Below are 17,457 nucleotides of genomic sequence, written 5' to 3'. Positions count from 1 at the left end.
CAGTTAGGAGTTGGGTGACACCAAGGGTCCCCGGCTGGGCTCTTATAGTTTCCTCGAGGCGCGAAAAGGCCGCCGTGCGATTGGCTGTTTTTCCGTTTTCATTTACGCCAATGGGGCGCGCGACTGTGCCCGCCTCGTGTTTTGATTGGGCAAGGCCCGTTGGCGCGCTAACGATTTGGACCAATCAGAAGCGGCGTTCCTCGTCCTCATTTGCATAAGAGGCCGATAAATAGGGTGGCTCGCCCTCTTCGGCGTCAGTGTTCCGGCTTCTGCAGTTTGGTGCCTGTTGTCTTCGTCGCGATGCCCGAGCCCACGAAGGCGCCCGCCCCGAAGAAGGGTTCCAAGAAGGCGGTGACCAAGGCGCAGAAGAAGGACGGCAAGAAGCGCAAGCGCAGCCGCAAGGAGAGCTACTCGGTGTACGTGTACAAGGTGCTGAAGCAGGTGCACCCCGACACGGGCATCTCGTCCAAGGCCATGGGCATCATGAACTCGTTCGTCAACGACATCTTCGAGCGCATCGCGGGCGAGGCGTCGCGCCTGGCGCACTACAACAAGCGCTCGACCATCACGTCCCGGGAGATCCAGACGGCCGTGCGCCTGCTGCTGCCCGGGGAGCTGGCCAAGCACGCCGTGTCCGAGGGCACCAAGGCCGTCACCAAGTACACCAGCTCCAAGTGAGCGCGCACAGCGCCCTGCACCCAAAGGCTCTTTTCAGAGCCGCCCACTTTTTCCCAATAGAGCTGCTAACGTATAATTTGCTCCTAGAGCAGCTGTTAGCTGTATCATGAGTGATGAGGTAGAAGGAGGGAAAGTGACGTAGAAAAGCCGGCCGCGGAGCTGCTGGCGTCGCTTGTCTCCGGGTCTTGCGCCTAAAGCGCTCTGGTTGCTGCGGGGTTGTCCCTCCTGCACCCGGGCCCTGAACATCACTTAATTCCCAAGTGAGATTGTTACCTCTGTGCTGACCACATGAACTACAAAATACTTAGTTTTGAATGGGCGTGGTGATTGGTACCAAGTTTAGTCTCCGGCCAAGAAAGCGGAGAAGCATTTGTCAAGTTCCCCTTTGTGGATTCTTAGTGTCCTAAGAGGATTTTGAAACGTCAGGGAATGAAACCCGAGGACCCGAGTAGTCTTCGCGGATGCAGGTCTGGCCAGGCCCTCTGCGGTCCGAGGACGCGGGCAGGCTCAGTCTAGCAAGCAGCGGTGGAAAGGGGAGAGCAGGGCAGGTATGCAGAGAAAACGAATCCCGGCGTCAGGACAAACACGCTTAGAACTTGATGTCCAGAGAAAAGGTTGAAGGGAAGAAACGCAACAATTTCTCTTTCAATGATTGCGCAGGACAGTGGGCAAGCGCAGTGAAGGTCTCAGGTAGCCGCAGTGAGGGACCCGGGTGCACGAACACGGTTGTCTCAGTAAGAGGTGAAGTCCACGTCTTCACGGTCTCCGGGGTTACCGGCTTTCCGGGGGCGGGGGTGGGGTGGGGTGGGGTCTCCTGGCCAGGTGATCCGACAGGCCGGGTTACATTCTCTGGAGACGACGATGTTTATGTAATGTTTGGGTAGCTTGGACTGTGGTGACTCCACCCCGGGGCAGGCAAAGCTCAGTCCGTTCTTTTGACCAGCATAATGGAGCTTTCCCCCTCGGGCCTCAACCCAGCACTGATCTCGCCGCCTTTTCTCGTGGTATTTTAAATCTTAGGCGGGGCAGGAAAGGGGTTAATGGCCTCTCAGAGCCTGCTAATGTTGGTCTAGCCACTAATAGGTCTGTACAATAGTTTATGGGTCTAGATTTAGTGCGGTAATGTCTAAAGCAATTGGTATATTTTGGTCTTGGAGACAGGGTCTCCCTGTAGCCCCAGGTGGCCTGGAACTCACCATGTAGACCAGGCTGGCCTTGAACGCAGAGATCCACCTGCCTCTGCCTCCTGAGTGCTGAGACTAAAGGTGTGGTATATTTTCATTCCACTTTACATACATTCAACTGCCTGTGTTGAATTGCTCTCTGCCTAGTTTGCATGTCCCTATAGAGAATGTACACTATAAGTTCTTGATTTAAGACTTAGCTGGAAAATATTCAGCAGTGATAAATGACTTTCTTTACTCCTCATCCCCATTTTAAATATTAACACATGCTTGGGGCTGGAGAGATGCTCAGTGGTTAAAAGCACTGGCTGCTCTTGCAGAGGACCCGGGTTCGAATTCCAGCACCCATATAGTGGCTAACAACACCCTCTTCTGACCTCTGAGGGCACTGCATGACACGGGTGCACTTACACGCAGGCAATACACTCATACACATAAAATAATAAAAAGAAGAGTTTTTTAAAAAAAGTTATCACAGCCTGGCATGGTGGTGCATGCGTTTAATCTCAGCACTTGGGAGGCAGAGGCAGGTGGATCTTTGTGAGTTCAAGGCCAGCCTGGTCTACATAGTGAGACAGCTGGGGCTGCAGGGAGACCCTGTCTCAAAAAGAAAAAAAAAAAAAAGTTATCACATGAACGTGGGAGACAAAGTCAGGAAGACTTGAGTTCAAGGCCAAGGCCAACCTGGGTGATATGGCAAGACCATATTTAAAGAACAAAGCCAGGGAGGAATGTAACAGTGTCTCATAAATTAGTATTTTTATTATTTTTATTTTAAAATGTAATTGTTTTTAGAACTTGATATGTTTTTTAGATAATTTGATGAAAAAATTGTTTCCTTTGTTTCATCCATATTTATTTATTTAACCTAATCACAAGAAAATAAAGATGAAACAAACAAAAAAACTCAACCCGGACCCAAAGTACTCAACTTCTCTGAAGCATTCTCTTTTTTACCCTAGAAATGCCCTTTCTGTTGATTCTTATGTTTGCTTGTTTCTAAATTCAACTTGTGTCAAGATGCATTTTCAGTATTTTATCTATAGACACAAAAACGATAGGGTTTCTTGGTGGGTGTGGTGGTGCCTGCCTTTAATCCCAGCATTTAGGAGGCAGAGGCATGTAGATCTCTGTGAGTTCAAGGCCAACCAGATCTACATAGTGAGTTCTAGGCCAGCCAGGGCTACGTCGTGAGATCTTGTCTTAAAAATACTTTTGTATATAGAGTTAAAGTTTGCAGGCCAAAAGTTTTAATTATAAATTCAAGACATATTAAGAATTATTTAAAAAAATATATAAATTTTTAAAAGTTAAAAAAAATCATTTTAACTTAAATCTGAGCTGGAAATGGTTTTTTTTCTTTTTAAAAAACAAAAACTTCCCCTGATGTTCTTCAGAGAAATGATGTGAAAGCAGTCAGAGAGAATTCCCTCTCCCAGATTGTAGTCTCCCAATTTGTTTTCTGGAGAACCACCATGGCTATTTAGAGATCTGGAGTCAAACCTATTAGGGAGGAGCAACAACCAAATGTCCTTTTGATTTGAGGGAATCCACACGCCAACAAAAATCATTGGTAAAAAATTGAAGTAATTGGAGAGTTTTTAAAAAGAATTAGGTGGTAGTGTAAGAAGCCATTTTAGAATTTTCTTAGGCATGAAATGGTAATGTGTTTCTTTATATCTGTTAGGATATTTGTGCAAATACTCATGGTTGCTGGCAGTGTTTGGCGTGTGTAGTGGGCACTTGGAACTACATAATTAATAGAATTTCTCTCCCCCACTCCCCAAGTGAAAGAAATGCAGTCTCATTGTTGGGTACATTATTTTTCGGTCAACAAGGGGCCATGCTGAGTGGACTCAGTCTGTGCAGGGGAATTCCAGCCAAGACACTGGGGGTCTCAAGGAGCAGGAGCAGGAGCCAGCTGTTGACTCTAGGAAGAGTTGGCAGAGCTGCACTTCCTTTTGCAGGTTGGTGGAGAGCTCTGTTGCCACCCGGTCGTCATTTAGGGCACCGTAGCTGAAACTTGGCTATGATTTCTGTCAGGCCTTTCATGGCTAGGGTTTAATAATCGCATATAAAAGACTGGAATCAGTCCGGTTCCCAAGAATATCCAGATGCACGGTTCCCCCATAGACTGGGAGGGTGTATTTAGATCACTTCTATTTTCCAGCTTTTATAGCAAACTAGTCAGAGCCTTGTGGACTAGGCCCCAACTTCGGCTTAAATAGACTGAACAAACAGAGCTGTAGTTCTGTCATCTCAAGGCTCCATGCCCATGATGACCCTTCTGCCCTCAAATACAGCCTGAAAAAGCTCAGCCGCCTCTGTTCCGTCAGCCTGAATTTAGGGCCCCTGCCTGTCTACCTAGGCCATTGCCCTGCCTCATCCTTCACCCTCCCTTTGACCGCTCCCTCACTTCTGCACCAGTTAGCGTGGAGCTCCCCCCTTTCCTCGTTCTCAGTGCCATGACTAATACAGGGAAACCTGCATTAACAGCTGTCCAGTTGTGTTTACCTTTGACAACTGCACAAAGCCACGTTTATTAGTTTCCCATGCACCCACCTGGAACATGTGAAGACAAACACACGTGTGCTCTTGGCCTCTTTAATGCACTCGAATGGCTGGCAGTTCCCTGTTCCTCCTGTGGCTCTGGCTGTTGCTTCCCACATGCGCTCTTGGAGCCCTTTTCTGCTAAGTGAGCAGTGTGGCCACACATCGTAGCAATGCACCAAATCTGACCTGATGTGAGACCCCGCTGCAAGGTGGGCAGCTGCCTCTTCTCTGAAGATGAGTCTGATTTTCATCTTTGGGAGGAAGGACAGGCATGGATTTCTCAGCATTGCCCAGGGGTGAAGCCATTGTTGGGGGCAAGGGGGGATGCAGAACAAACAGTTCTCTTATTGGTTGGGACCTTTACCCTGTGTGGTAGAGCTTCAGTGTGCTAATGCCATGATCTCATCCTGTGAGGGAGCTTGTCATCCACCCAAATTGGTATTGTATTTCCTGTCTGTATTTATGACTTTTCATCTTCTTGGGTCATAATGTGTGTCAGGAACTGGTATACTCCAGGGTTGTTCTTTTTTAATTTTATTATTTTTATCTTATGTGTATGAGTGTATTGCCTGTGTAAGTGTACCTGTGTCATGCAATGCCCTTGGAAGTCAGAAGATGGCGTTGGATCCCCTGGAACTGGAGTTATGGATGGCCATGTGGGTGCTGGGAATCGAACCTGGGTCCTCTGCAAGAGCAGCCGGTGCTCTTAACTGCTGAGCCATCTCCAGGCCCCTCCAGGCTGTTCTTGACCATTTGCTTCCTCTCTTCACTTTTCCACTCTCTCCACAAGAGCATAAATGCCTTGAAAATGATTTGGGAGGGAGGGTCACTTTGATTACTTAAATTTCCCAGGCTCTAGGGCAGTGCCTGGCACGGAATCTCTGGATAGATGAAGTATAGATTCCTCTTCACTGTTGTGGAAAGGGGACCCCAAAGAGCTGCTTTCATTCCCTTCGGAGAATGATCTAGAAGATTTAGTCTTCCCTTTTGGCTGCTCATTTGCTGCTGGTTCAATTCCCAGTTTAACCATCAGGCAAAAACAAAACAAGCCTCAGTTCTGTGAGGAACTACACAGATTGCACAATTTTTCTGAATGCTTTTCATGAATGATTATTGGGCAAATGTAGAACCTTTTTTTCTTTATATGTGACAAGTAAGGTAGTTGCCATATTGCATATCTTGTATATTTCTACAGTTTGAACTTAGGACTTTTTTTGAGATAGGGTCTCCCTGTAGCTTCAGCTGGTCTGGACCAGGCTGGCCTCAATCTCACAGAGATCCACCTACCTCCACCTCCCGAGTGCTGGGATTGAAGGTGTGTGCCACCACGTGCAGCCTAATTTAGGATTTTAAAAAGATTTATTTTTGTAATTTTAATTATGTGCATGTATGTGTGCCCATGTGTGGGTATGTGCATATGAATGCAGGTGCCCATGATGGAGTCCTGAGGAGGACTCCAGATCCTCTGCAGTTGGAGTTACAGGGGTTGTGAGCTTGGAACTGAGAACTCAGGTCCCCTACAAGAGCAGTACTTGCTCTTAATTGCTGAGCCAGTTCTCTAGCCCCAGAACGTAAGGCTTTTTGGTTAGGAAAGACTGGTATGCTCACAGCTTTAAGAAATCATTCATGGTTTCCTTATCAGCACAGTATTTGGATTTCAATTTCTCCTGGAAGAGAAGCACATGCAGCTGGCCATCCCACCCTGATTGGGAGTCTGGGGCTGGAGGCCAACTCTGAGGCCTGCCTGGGTTTGACAGCGAGTTCAAGGCCAGCACTGGCAACTTAGTGATACATTGTCTCAAAATAACAGCCGGTGTTTGGGGTTTAGCTCAGTTTTAGAGCATTTGCCTAATTAGGTTCAGTCAAGAGCCCTGTGGAGTGGGGACACTGGTCTCCAGGCGGGGTCAGTTTTCTTGTCTTTTGCCCAATCTCTTTTGTTCTGATTGCCTTTCCTTCCCCAGAGCTACCAGTTATTCTTGTGCTGTCCAGAATTTCCTCTGGCTATCAGACATTGCAAACACCTACTCCACCTGACTTCTCTGTACTTTAAATCAGCACTTGCAGCGTGTGACATGGAATACTTCTTTTGGGAAATTCTCCCCCAAAGGTCTCAAAGTAGTAACTGCCACAATCTTTTCAGGGTATGTGTTGGGAACGATGAAATGTGTGCCGTAGTGTTTTACATTTTTATCTGCAAACATAAATTATTATTTTCACTTATTTTATTGTATGTGTGTATATGTGCACTATGTTCCTGCAGGTGCACATGCGTGTATAAGTGCTTGCATACATGTATGCATACATGTACAAGTCAAAGGATAACCTTAGGTGTCATTTCTCAGGCACTGTCTTTTTTTGAGACAGTGTCTCTCACTGACCTGGAACTTGCCCAGTTGGATGGATTGGCTGGCTGGTGAGCCCCAGGGTCCACCATCTCTGCGACCCTTCCACGTGCTCTCCCCACCATCCCTAGTTTTCTTCCTTTTTAAAAACGTATTTGGGGATTGTTCTAGTTTTCTTTGAATTGCCGTGACAAAGCACTCTGACCAATACCAACTTGGGGAGGAAAGGGTTTATTTGACTTACATTTCCTGGGTCACAGTTCATCAGGGAGCCCAAGGTAGGAACTCAGGGCAGAAACCTGGAGCCAGGAGCTGAAGCACAGGCCATGGAAGAAGGCTGCTTACTGGCTTGCTCCCCTGGCCTGTGCTTAACCTGCTTTCTTATACAATACAGGCCCACCTGCCCAGGGGTGGCACCACCCACAGTGGGCTGGACCCTCCCAATCACTCAACAATTAAAAAAACACCCCACAGACATGGCCACAGGCCAGTCGGATGGAGGAAATTTCCCAGTTGAGGCTCCCTGTACCCAGGTGTGTCACGTTGCCAAGACCCAAAGGAGAAAAATAACTTCTTAATATCACAAGACTAAGTGGCAAAGCCAGTAGTGGAAAGCCATCGTTGGCTCTTAATCCATTTCTGCTCTCGTCCCTCCCACATCTTCCACCTCCAGTGACCTGCCCCTCTCCTGTGTTACCCCTGCCTTTTGCTTCCTTTCCACTCATTCTTGCACGGTGATGGTCCTCTGAGGAGCGGCTGTGTCACATGTCCCAGCACCAGAGGCTAGTAGAGTGAAATGTCCCAGCCATCCCTCCTGGGGTCCCTTCTGTGTTCTCCACTTCCACCTGCCATCTTCCCACCTTCCTGTCACAGTTAAAGAGACAGACTTTAAGGTTCACTTTGGCCATGGAACTCTTCTGCTGAGAGTTCTGCAGGCCTTCTATTTTAATTTGGATTTCAAATCCTTAGTCCCATCAGACGGTGGAAAAGCTGAATTATTTTTCAATCCTTTCTACCTTGAATGAACGCTTCAACTCAACTGAACAGGTTCTTCTTTTCCTCAAAAAGAAATTCCTGTTTTTGTGCCTCTATTCTTCCCCTAGAGCATTGACCTGACCTTCTGCTTTCTTTAGGCTCTCACAGCTCTTTATTTGAACTCATCTTTACTCCTGTTGTGGACTGGAATGGCCTCTGTCTCATACATCACCATCTCCAGTAGTAACTATCACATTGCAATCTAAGTACACTGTTCACTACGCCGAGAGTGAAAACTTCATTGTGTTGATTTGTCCTGGGAACACAGGAAAGAGCTGGTGCACAGAGGGCACGAGAAAATGGAGAATTTCTTTCAGTTACCATAATTGGCAGCCTCCACACTGACTGTGAGACGGTGACTGTGCAATGCAGGACTGTGTAAGGACTCAATCTATGGGGGCTGGAGAGGTGGTGTGACCATTAACGGTACTTACTGTTCCAGCCTAGGACTGGGATTCAGTTTCCAGCGTTCACATGGCAGCTCTGGTGCCTTCTCCTGTTCTCCTGGGTACACATATGTGTACACATGTAGGCAAACGCTTGTACCCATAAAAGATAATCTTTTTTTTAAAAAAAAATAATTTATTGAGAATTTTAGACATGCATATAAGGTGTTTTGATCAAATCTGTGCCCACTTCTTCCCCTCCAACTCCTCCCATATCTCCCCATCACTTTTTTCTGGTAACTTCGTGTACTCTTTCTTCTTCTTTGATTTATTTATTTATTTTTATGGGGCTTTTGGCTACTCTAACATTCCCCCCTCTGAAGAGGTACCCCTAGAATCTTTAAAGGATTAGATAAAAGCTCCCAAATACATTAGATATTTGTGGCCTTTGGAACAGAGGTGGTTGCTAAGACGCCTAAGGATAGTGTGAGATTTAGCCAAGAAACTGGCTACTTTCCTTTGGGGTCTTTTTACCCAAACTGCCTAGCCAGTTCCTACCTCCTATTCTTATCACACCATCCTCTGAAGAGGTTATCAAAATTGCCAATAGGGAATTGGAACGCAGACCTCACATTTTGACTTTTAGCCAAGAAACTGACTGCTTTTCTTTGGGGTCTTTTTTTCTCTAACTGCCTAGCCAATCCCTATCTCCTATGCTTATCACACCATCCTCGGAAGGGGTTACCCAAATTGCCAATAGGGAATCAGGACGCAGACCGCTCTGGCTTCTTCCATGCTGAACAGGGACGTAAGGTGAGACAATTGGAGTACCCCTTCAGTGCGTCTATCTAAAAGACTCACAAATTGCATAGCTCTTGTGTCTAAGAGGAGAAGAAAGTCCTTGACTGGTGAATAGGGGATGTGAAGGAGAAGTAAAGGCAAGAGGAATTAGCATTACAAGTGCTAGACAGGGAACCAGAAAAAAGTCAGAACAGGGCATTAAACTGTGACAATAGCACTAACTGGTAAAAGAGTAAATATTTCTTGCTGGTCTCAGCCACTGGAGATGGTAACGTATTTAATTCTGAGAACCAGAAACTCTGTTCTAATTTTGTCCTAGAAACTCTGCTTGTCTTTGTTTGCTGAGGAGAGATGGGGAGGGCAGAGGGGGCAGCGGCTGCCAGGGAAGGCCACACCAGGAGAAACTGCTGAAGAGAGGCAGTTTTGTCACCTTCTGTTTATTGTTTCTTGAGGCAATCTCATGTAGCCCAGGTTAGCCTCAAACTTGCTAAGTAGTTGAGGATGGCCTTGAACTCCTGATCCTGCTGCCTTCACCTCCTGAGTGTGCCACCCTGTCTGGGTGATAGTTTTAAAAGCCAGGCGAGGAGCTTCAAAATCTCCATTTTAGCCCCAATTTCATCTTATATTCAGCCCAAATTTGTATTCTCCAACAACTAAGCTTTTTTTTGTTTTGTTTTTTGTTTTATTTTTGAGACAAGGTCTCCCTGTAGCTCCATCTGACCTGGAACTTGCTGTGTAGAGTAAAGCTGACCTTGAACTCACAGAGATCGCCTGCTTCTGCCTCCCAAGTGCTGGGATTAAAGGTGTGAACCACCACACCCGTATTTTTTAAGGGTCTGAATTCAATGAAATATTTAGTATATTCTAAAGTCTCTTTTACAAAAAGCCACATCAGACATTCAGGTCAGGCACATGACTTTTGGTAGGATTAATACTAGCTGCGAACACAGTTCTAGTAAGTCAACTTCACTCAGACCGACTGAGGCACTAAGACAGCAATAACTGTACCAAATGCTGTAGGGACTATGCCATTGTCTCCCTTCCAAAACTCCTGTGATGGCAAGTTGTCGGTGTTGCCGGTCTTGAGGGAGGCACCTTGATGGTTTGATGAAAACAATACTAAGCTCACACATTTAAAGTATTTTAACATATCAAAAGATAAGGATAGAAAAAAAACCTGATGAACTAGAAAATATTTCTATTAGATAAAACTGAAAAGGTCAATATTAATTTTATTACAAATCTCTTTACAAATATGCCCAGGGCCTGGGCGGTACCTTAGTTGTAGGGTGCGTGTGTAGTAAAGTCCTGCGTTTGATCCCCTGCACTGCATAAACCTGATGTGGTGGCACACATCTGTAACCCTGCACTTGATAAGTGAAAGTAGGAGAAGCAGAAGTTCACGGTCATCTGTGGTTACATAATGAGTTTGAGACTAGCCTTGACTATGTGAGACTCTATCAGAAAAAAAAAAAGCCAATCCTATTAGTCATAAAAGTTTGTGGACTCTTTCCTCTAACTCATACATTACTAAGTCAAAATAATTCAAAATTTTGTTAACTCTTGATAAAATGAAGACTTCTCAGGAGTAGGGACTTAATCCTGTCAGCCAAGTCAGTGAAAACATTTAGAATATTCAAAGCCCTGTGTCCCCCTCACTCTGTCAGGTCCCAGCTTTGATGACATCTATACTGGGATGTCTTTTCTGACCTAACAGGTCAGGAACCATCTATTTTAAAACCAGAGCCTCATTTGATTCTTTACTGCTTATACTGGACATTTCCATTCTAGAGTAGCAAACATGACAGACCATGGCTGTACCACCAGAATGACACTGTGATGTGAGGTGAGGCTGGGGATCAGCTGTTGGTGAAGCGCAGGTCACCTTAGAAAAACAGGCATTTAAAAACATTTTAATTATTATGTGTATAAGTGTTTGTTGGATGTATGTATGTGCATCATGTACATGCAGGGGCCCAGGGAAGCCAGAAGAGGGTTTCAGATTTCCTAGAACTGGAGTTACAGATGGTTTTGAGTCACTGTATGGGTGTGGGAATCCCAGCCAGATCCTCCAAAAGAGCAGCAAGTGCCAAGTGCTCTGAACCACTGAGTCATGTCACTAGCAACCCCCCTATTTTTTTTTAACTAAATCAAACATACCTAATTTACGCCTCAGAATGTGGGCCCTTATGTATTAGAAGACATAAGAATCATCCTATAAATAAAATTTTAATGGCTGAAGGAGAGAGACACAAATTCATCAGCAGTAGATCAGGTATAGTAGACATCTTCTAAGCTGGAGTCTCTTCATTCCAGCGCCTGTGACCATCCCCTGTGTAATCTTACCCTGTGAGTTGGGACCAGTCCAACCTATGAACTGCTAATGAGCCAAATACACTGCACACGATGGCCCGTTACCTCCCAGATCTGGGAGAGCTCTGGAGGCTTCTGTTGCTCAGCCTCTCTGAGTCCCCAGGCTTGCTTATTCTGATGAAACAAACCGCCATCCTATGAACTGCCTGTGTCTAACTCCAATGATCATCAGCTGAGTGGTATCCAAACATCAAGGGCGGGAAGCCTCAGTCTAACACCCGTCAACACCTGGATCAGGATTATGTCAAGGCCTGGGGAAGCCAGTCCGCTACTCCAACCTTAAAACCACTAAATCTTCTGCCGGAGCCTCAGCCGTAGCCCTGGGAGGGAGGCTGAGGCACAGAGTGCAGCTACCCTTCCCTGGAATCCTAACTCTCGGAAGGTAGTAAATAACTAGAAGGTAGTAAATATTTTGAACAACGAAGTACTATGGTACGTTGCTATATATAAATAGAATAACACATGAAATAAATAACTTGTGCTCACATTGATAAATTGTGTAGAAATGTAAGTAGGTAATACAGCTGCAACAATAATGATGAACCTAACTGATCTTAACAAAAAATGTGATTTTATATAAATTTCAGAGATTGATAAGCATTAATGTTAGAATGATAAATTAGGGGCTTGCTCAGTGGTTAAGCTCTGTTCTTGCAGAGGACCCAGGTTGGATTCCCAGCACCCACATGGTGACTGAACAGCTAGCTGTCTGTAATTCCAGTTCCAGGGGATCGGACGCCTTCTTCTGATCTACCTGGGCACTGTGCAACACGGGTGCACTTACCTACATGCAGAAATGCATTCATACACATAAAATAAAAATAATAAATAAAAATTTTTTAAAAAGAATAGACTGGGAGCTGGGAAAACGGCTTAGTGGTTCAGAGTACTTGCTGTTCTTGAAGAGGAACTGAGTTCAATTCCCAGCACCCACAATTGCCTGTAACTTCAACTTCAGGGGCTCCAACACACTCTTTTGGCCTCCATGGGCACCCACACACGTGTAGCATACATGTCACATGCACACCAATACATACAAATAAAAATACATCTTTTAAAAAGAAAAATGATAAATTGTTGGTAGGAAAATGTAAAGAAGTAACAAAAGTTAAAGTTGGGTTATTGGTTACCTTTGGGAGAAGGGACGGTGACCTGGAAGGCGCATTGATTAGATGCCATGTTCTACTTTGTGACCTTTGTCACAGTTGTGCAGATGCTTGCTTTGTGATTGCTTACTTATTTTATGACACTTTCTGCATGTGTGATTTTTTTACAGTCAAAACTTTAAAAATAAAAAGCTGGCATTGGAGAGATGGCTCCGCAGTTGAGAGTGATTCCTGCTCTTTCAGAGGACCCAAGGTCAGCTCCCAACACCCACAACTGCCAATAACTCCAGCTCCAGGGGATCCAGTGCCTCTGGCCTCTGAGGGCACTGCCCTTACTTGCACATACGCACACGAACACATGTATGCATGACTAAAAATAAAACAAATCTTATGAGCTGGGTGTGATACCACACACTAAAATCCCAGCACTTGGGAGGCAGAGGCAGATGGGTCTTTGTGAGTTTGAGGCCAGCCTGATCTACATATCCAGTTTTAGGTCAACCAGAGCTACACAGTGAGACCCTGACAAACAAAAGCAAAAGCAAAACACCCAAACACCTATTTTGTAAAGCAGAAATTTAATAAATGGAAGTTCTGAGGTAATTATGTAGCTCTTTTATATTAACACAACTTTCAGTGTATCTTTAAAAGTTTCTATGATTAATTTGTTTAAAAGTCTACTTGGAGACAGGAAAATGTTTAATTTTTTACATGATTTTTATTCCTTGAAAATTTCATCTAAGCAAACGGCATATCTTTACAATAATTCTAATGACATGTGGATCAACAACAACAAAAAACGCCTCCATCGTTTCCTCTGGAATGGCCCACTAAGTTCTGCTTGATTTAGAGTTTTGTTTGCTTTGTTAGCTTTTTGCACAGGGGAAATGGGTCTTCTGGAATTAGTGACAATCCGTGGAAACGTGGCAACATGCAGAAACGGGTCTCAACTCCAGATCCAAACAACTCAATTGGAGGTGTTATAAAAACCCAATCGCCTGAGCATGGTGCTTGTATCTTTAAGGTCAGGTTTCCTCCCTAGGGGCCCCCTTGTTTTGCTTCCTCAGGAAGAACTGTGTATCTGGAGAGCAGCAGGCTCCCGGAGAGCCGCTTATCTGTAATTTATCCCTAAACTCATTTAACAGTGAGGCTTCAAACTCCACGTGGTAACGTAACAGCCACCCAGAGTAAGCGCGCCCCGCCCGCGGGCCCCTGTACCATCAAACTGCTCGGTTTTAAGACACTACATCTTCGATATTCTGTGCCACTAACTTTTGTTAAAGCATTCTGGAGCTTGAGTTGTTGACGGAAGCCACTCACAGGAACTTATTCTGTAATTAACTCCTGCTTTTCTTTCAAGTAGGCCATAGGACCCAAGGCAAGATGACTTTTTTGAGGAGGTGAAGTGCCTGAGACTTAGAAATTTGGTTTGTGTGACTAGCCCTAGCTCCTGTCTCTCCTCAGGAGTCAAATTCTTCCTCCTTCCCCTCCTCCTCATTAGCGCTCCAGAGCGGTTTGGTTGATTGATGCTTCGTTTTCTACGTGGACCAACATAGCATGTGACTGTTCAGGTGCAGGCTGAGAAGACAGCTAACTCCTAGAACTGATGGTTGACTGGAGGGCTCACTCTTTAACCTTGAGGTGGTTCAGCTGGTCCTGCCTTCTATGCAGCAGGATCTCCTCCTCCTTGGGGAGTTCCTGTACAATGTATTTTCATCTTATCCACCCTACCTGTCCCCCACCTCCCCAGAACCTCCCTCCAAACTCATGTGTTACTTTTTCTTCTTTCTTTCTTTCTTCTTTCTTTCTTTCTTTCTTTCTTTCTTTCTTTCTTTCTTTCTACCAATTAGTCCAATTATTGCTGCCCCAAAACCATATGGTACGGAGTCATCTACTGGCCACCTACCCCCTCCGCAAAGAAAAATTTCTCTACTAATCCCCTAACTGCTGATAGCTCCTCAGTAAGGGGCGTGGCCTCAGTAGCTCTTCTCCAATCCAGACTGGGTTTCTTTCTTTCTTTCTTTTATTTTTTTTTGGTCTTTTCAAAACAGAATCTCCCTGCAGCACTAGATGATCTGGAATTTACTTTGTAGACGAGGCTGGTCTCATAGAAACAGGATTAAAGACATACGCCAAGGTCTTGAAAAAGATGTGTCAGAAGTGGGATTCGAACCCACGCCTCCATTCGGAGACCAGAATTCCCCATCGGGAAAGCAGGAGCTTGAGTCTGGCGCCTTAGACCACTCGGCCATCCTGACACTCTGAGGTAGTACTGAGTTTTCAGGTCTTGTGACTGGCTTTCAGGTCTTGCACGCCGGGTGCTGGGATTAAAAGCGTGTGCCATCGCTCCCAGTTAATGTTTTAGTTTTTCTTAAGTGGCCAAGAAGGAACCCATGGGGAGAATGTCATTAAATTGGTCAAGGAACTTGGCTCACATCCAGCAAACCACAACGGTGAAAACCCAAACACTGATACTGTAATATGGAAAGATGAGCTATGCCGATTCTTCTTTTCTAACTAAAAGGCCTGGGCCGACGAGGGTGGGATTCGAACCCACGCGTGCAGAGCACAATGGATTAGCAGTCCATCGCCTTAACCACTCGGCCACCTCGTCTAGACACTTCTCCGCCGTTTCCTGACTCCGAGTTTCAAGCTTGGTCGCACTGCCGACCTGGGGGAGACCGAGGGACGTCAGGGACTCGTGGAGATGGTTTGTCCGCAGAGAAAATGGACTAGAAACGAATGCGAAGACGGGACCAAAAGCTCAACAATAAAAAAGGTAAGTGGAGGAGTGTGCTTCCCAGCGCTCACAGAAACCGTAGACAAGGGCAGGTGCGTCCCCGCCTGGAGCCACCCAGACGCTCTCCCAGCGAGCAGCCTGCGGCGGACGTGGCCTCGGCCTCCGCCTGGGTCACCCGCGGTGCCGCGCCGGCCGCGGCCGGACAGTGCCCCCTAGTGCCCGCGGCGCGTACCCGTCCCCCCGGGACAGGACTCAGGGTCCACTCCTGACTGCGGCTGCGTGGGAGAAGCTGCAAAGTCCTTAACCCCTGGGCTCTTCCCCCAGGTCGGCATTAGAGGGTCCCAGAAAGTGTACACACATACACACACACATACACACACATACACACACGTACACACACATATACACACATACACACATGTACACACACGTACACACATACACACATGTACACACACGTACACACATACACACAGTACACACACATACACACACATACACATACACACAAGTACACACACATACACGTACACACACATACACACACATACACACATACACACACGTACACATATACACACACATACACACATACACATATACACACGTACACACACATACACACACGTACACACACATACACACACACTCACACACACACACACATACACACACACACACACACACACACACACTAAAGCACGTAGCTGACCTTTAATTCCGACTAATCTAGAAGTGGAACCACAAGAAGGCGCTGTTGAAGATGAGTCTCGAAAACCTTTTATTTTCTGGATTTGTGTTCTTGAGACTTGGCCTCACTCTAACCCGGACCGGCCTTGAACTCACGGTAATCCTCCCGCCTTAGCCGTACCGACACTGGGATTGCAGGTGTAAGCCACCACGCAAACTTGAAAATCAAGTCTAAAGCTGGGGAAGACGGTGAAGACGCGGGCTGGAGGAAAGCGCGGAGCAAAGGGAGCAGGCGAGGAGTGTCTCCCGAGTGAGGCTGAGGAGCGTGATGACGAAAGCCCGTGGCTGGTCAGGATCCACCTTAAACCTGGAAATGGAAGGGGTCGGGAAGAGTTCTCACCCAGCCTGGGCAAACTAATCATCGATGAACATCGGGGAGCCTGGAGAAAACCTTCAGGTTGACAGTGCTGACCGTTTGGCAGGATCTAGAGTCACCGCGGAGACAAGTCTCTGGGCCTGTGGGTGAAAGGTTATCTAGTTGAGGTGGGGAAACTCCACTGTGGGTGGCATGGTGGCATAGGCCGGCGTCCTGGATTGAGTAAAAGGAGAATCAGCTGGGGCACATTCTGCTCTGCTTCCGGAGAACAGGCACAATGTGATGATGTGCTCGCTGACACGATGGAACGATCTCCTGGAATAAACCCTCAAATTACTGGTTGCCAAGTACCCGGTCACAGCAACGGGAAAAGCAGCCAGTGCGGACAGTCACAGAGAACAGGTCTCTTCTTTCTTGGACGAGGCCCAGGACTGTGTTCGCTGCACCGCCTGCAGATCCAGGCCCCGGATCCAGGCAGCCGCACCTCACGCGGTCACTTCCTCCACCTGTTTCCGTCCTCGGTCTCATCCTGAGTTTTGTACCAAAAAAGAGCATTTTCCTGCTCTTCCAACAAGTCATTTTCTTCCGTGGAGTACTCCTGTCCTTCCTTCCTTTAATTTGGATGAATTATTTATCCCTACTTTAAATTAAATTTTTTTGGTCACGCTCGGGTTAGATTCCCAGGGCTCAAGTGGTAAGTAAACTTAACTCCAGTTCCAGGGGATCTGGTGCCCTCTTCTGGCCTCGACGGACTTTGCATGACAACAAAAATAATAAAATATTTTAATTAACGTATTTACAGGATCTTGCTGGGCTGGCCTGCAACCTGTGATTCCTCTGCCTCAGGCGCCCTAGCTCTGGAACTACGTTATACACTAGCACCTATGACTCCCATTTGTTTTTTGGTTACTGGTAGCATTTTTCTAAAAAATTATTATTTTTATTTTATGTGTATGAGTGTATTGCCTGCATATAGGTAAGTGCACCCTCGACGTGCAATGCCCCGGAGGACAGAAGAAGCCATCGCATCTCCTGGAACTGGAGTTACAGACAGTTGTTAGCTGCCATGTGGGTGCTGGAATTTGAACACAGGTCTTCTGCAAAAACAACCAGTGTTCTTAACTGCTGAGCCATCTCTCCAGCTCAAGTGGTAGCATTTTTAAAAATTTTTTATTTATTTATCTTTTGGTCTT

General features: G+C 46.2%; 1 protein-coding gene, 2 non-coding genes and 1 pseudogene across 3 annotated transcripts; 1 reads left to right on the top strand and 3 right to left on the bottom strand.

Moving 5' to 3' along the window:
• The first annotated feature begins 270 nt into the window (after window positions 1–270).
• Window positions 271–713, top strand: LOC103728659 (histone H2B type 1-M-like). The gene has a single exon (XM_008826625.1). It carries the CDS (start codon window positions 301–303, stop codon window positions 676–678), a length of 378 nt encoding a protein of 125 aa, XP_008824847.1. The 5' UTR covers window positions 271–300; the 3' UTR covers window positions 679–713.
• A 696-nt stretch (window positions 714–1,409) lies between these two features.
• LOC103728683 overlaps window positions 1,410–17,457 on the bottom strand; it is a 31,298-nt pseudogene continuing 15,250 nt past the window's right edge.
• Window positions 14,611–14,716, bottom strand: Trnal-caa. Its single transcript has 2 exons — window positions 14,679–14,716; window positions 14,611–14,656 (listed from the first exon to the last, which is right to left on the bottom strand). It is a non-coding gene; the product is annotated as a tRNA-Leu (tRNA).
• On the bottom strand, window positions 14,991–15,072 carry Trnas-gcu. Its single transcript has one exon. It is a non-coding gene; the product is annotated as a tRNA-Ser (tRNA).

Source organism: Nannospalax galili, unplaced genomic scaffold, assembly GCF_000622305.1.
Source record: "Nannospalax galili isolate Female #2095 unplaced genomic scaffold, S.galili_v1.0 scaffold952, whole genome shotgun sequence".
Classification (NCBI taxonomy): domain Eukaryota; kingdom Metazoa; phylum Chordata; class Mammalia; order Rodentia; family Spalacidae; genus Nannospalax; species Nannospalax galili.
The sequence above is the reverse complement of the archived record's forward strand: the minus strand, read 5'-3'. Positions and strand labels throughout refer to the sequence as shown.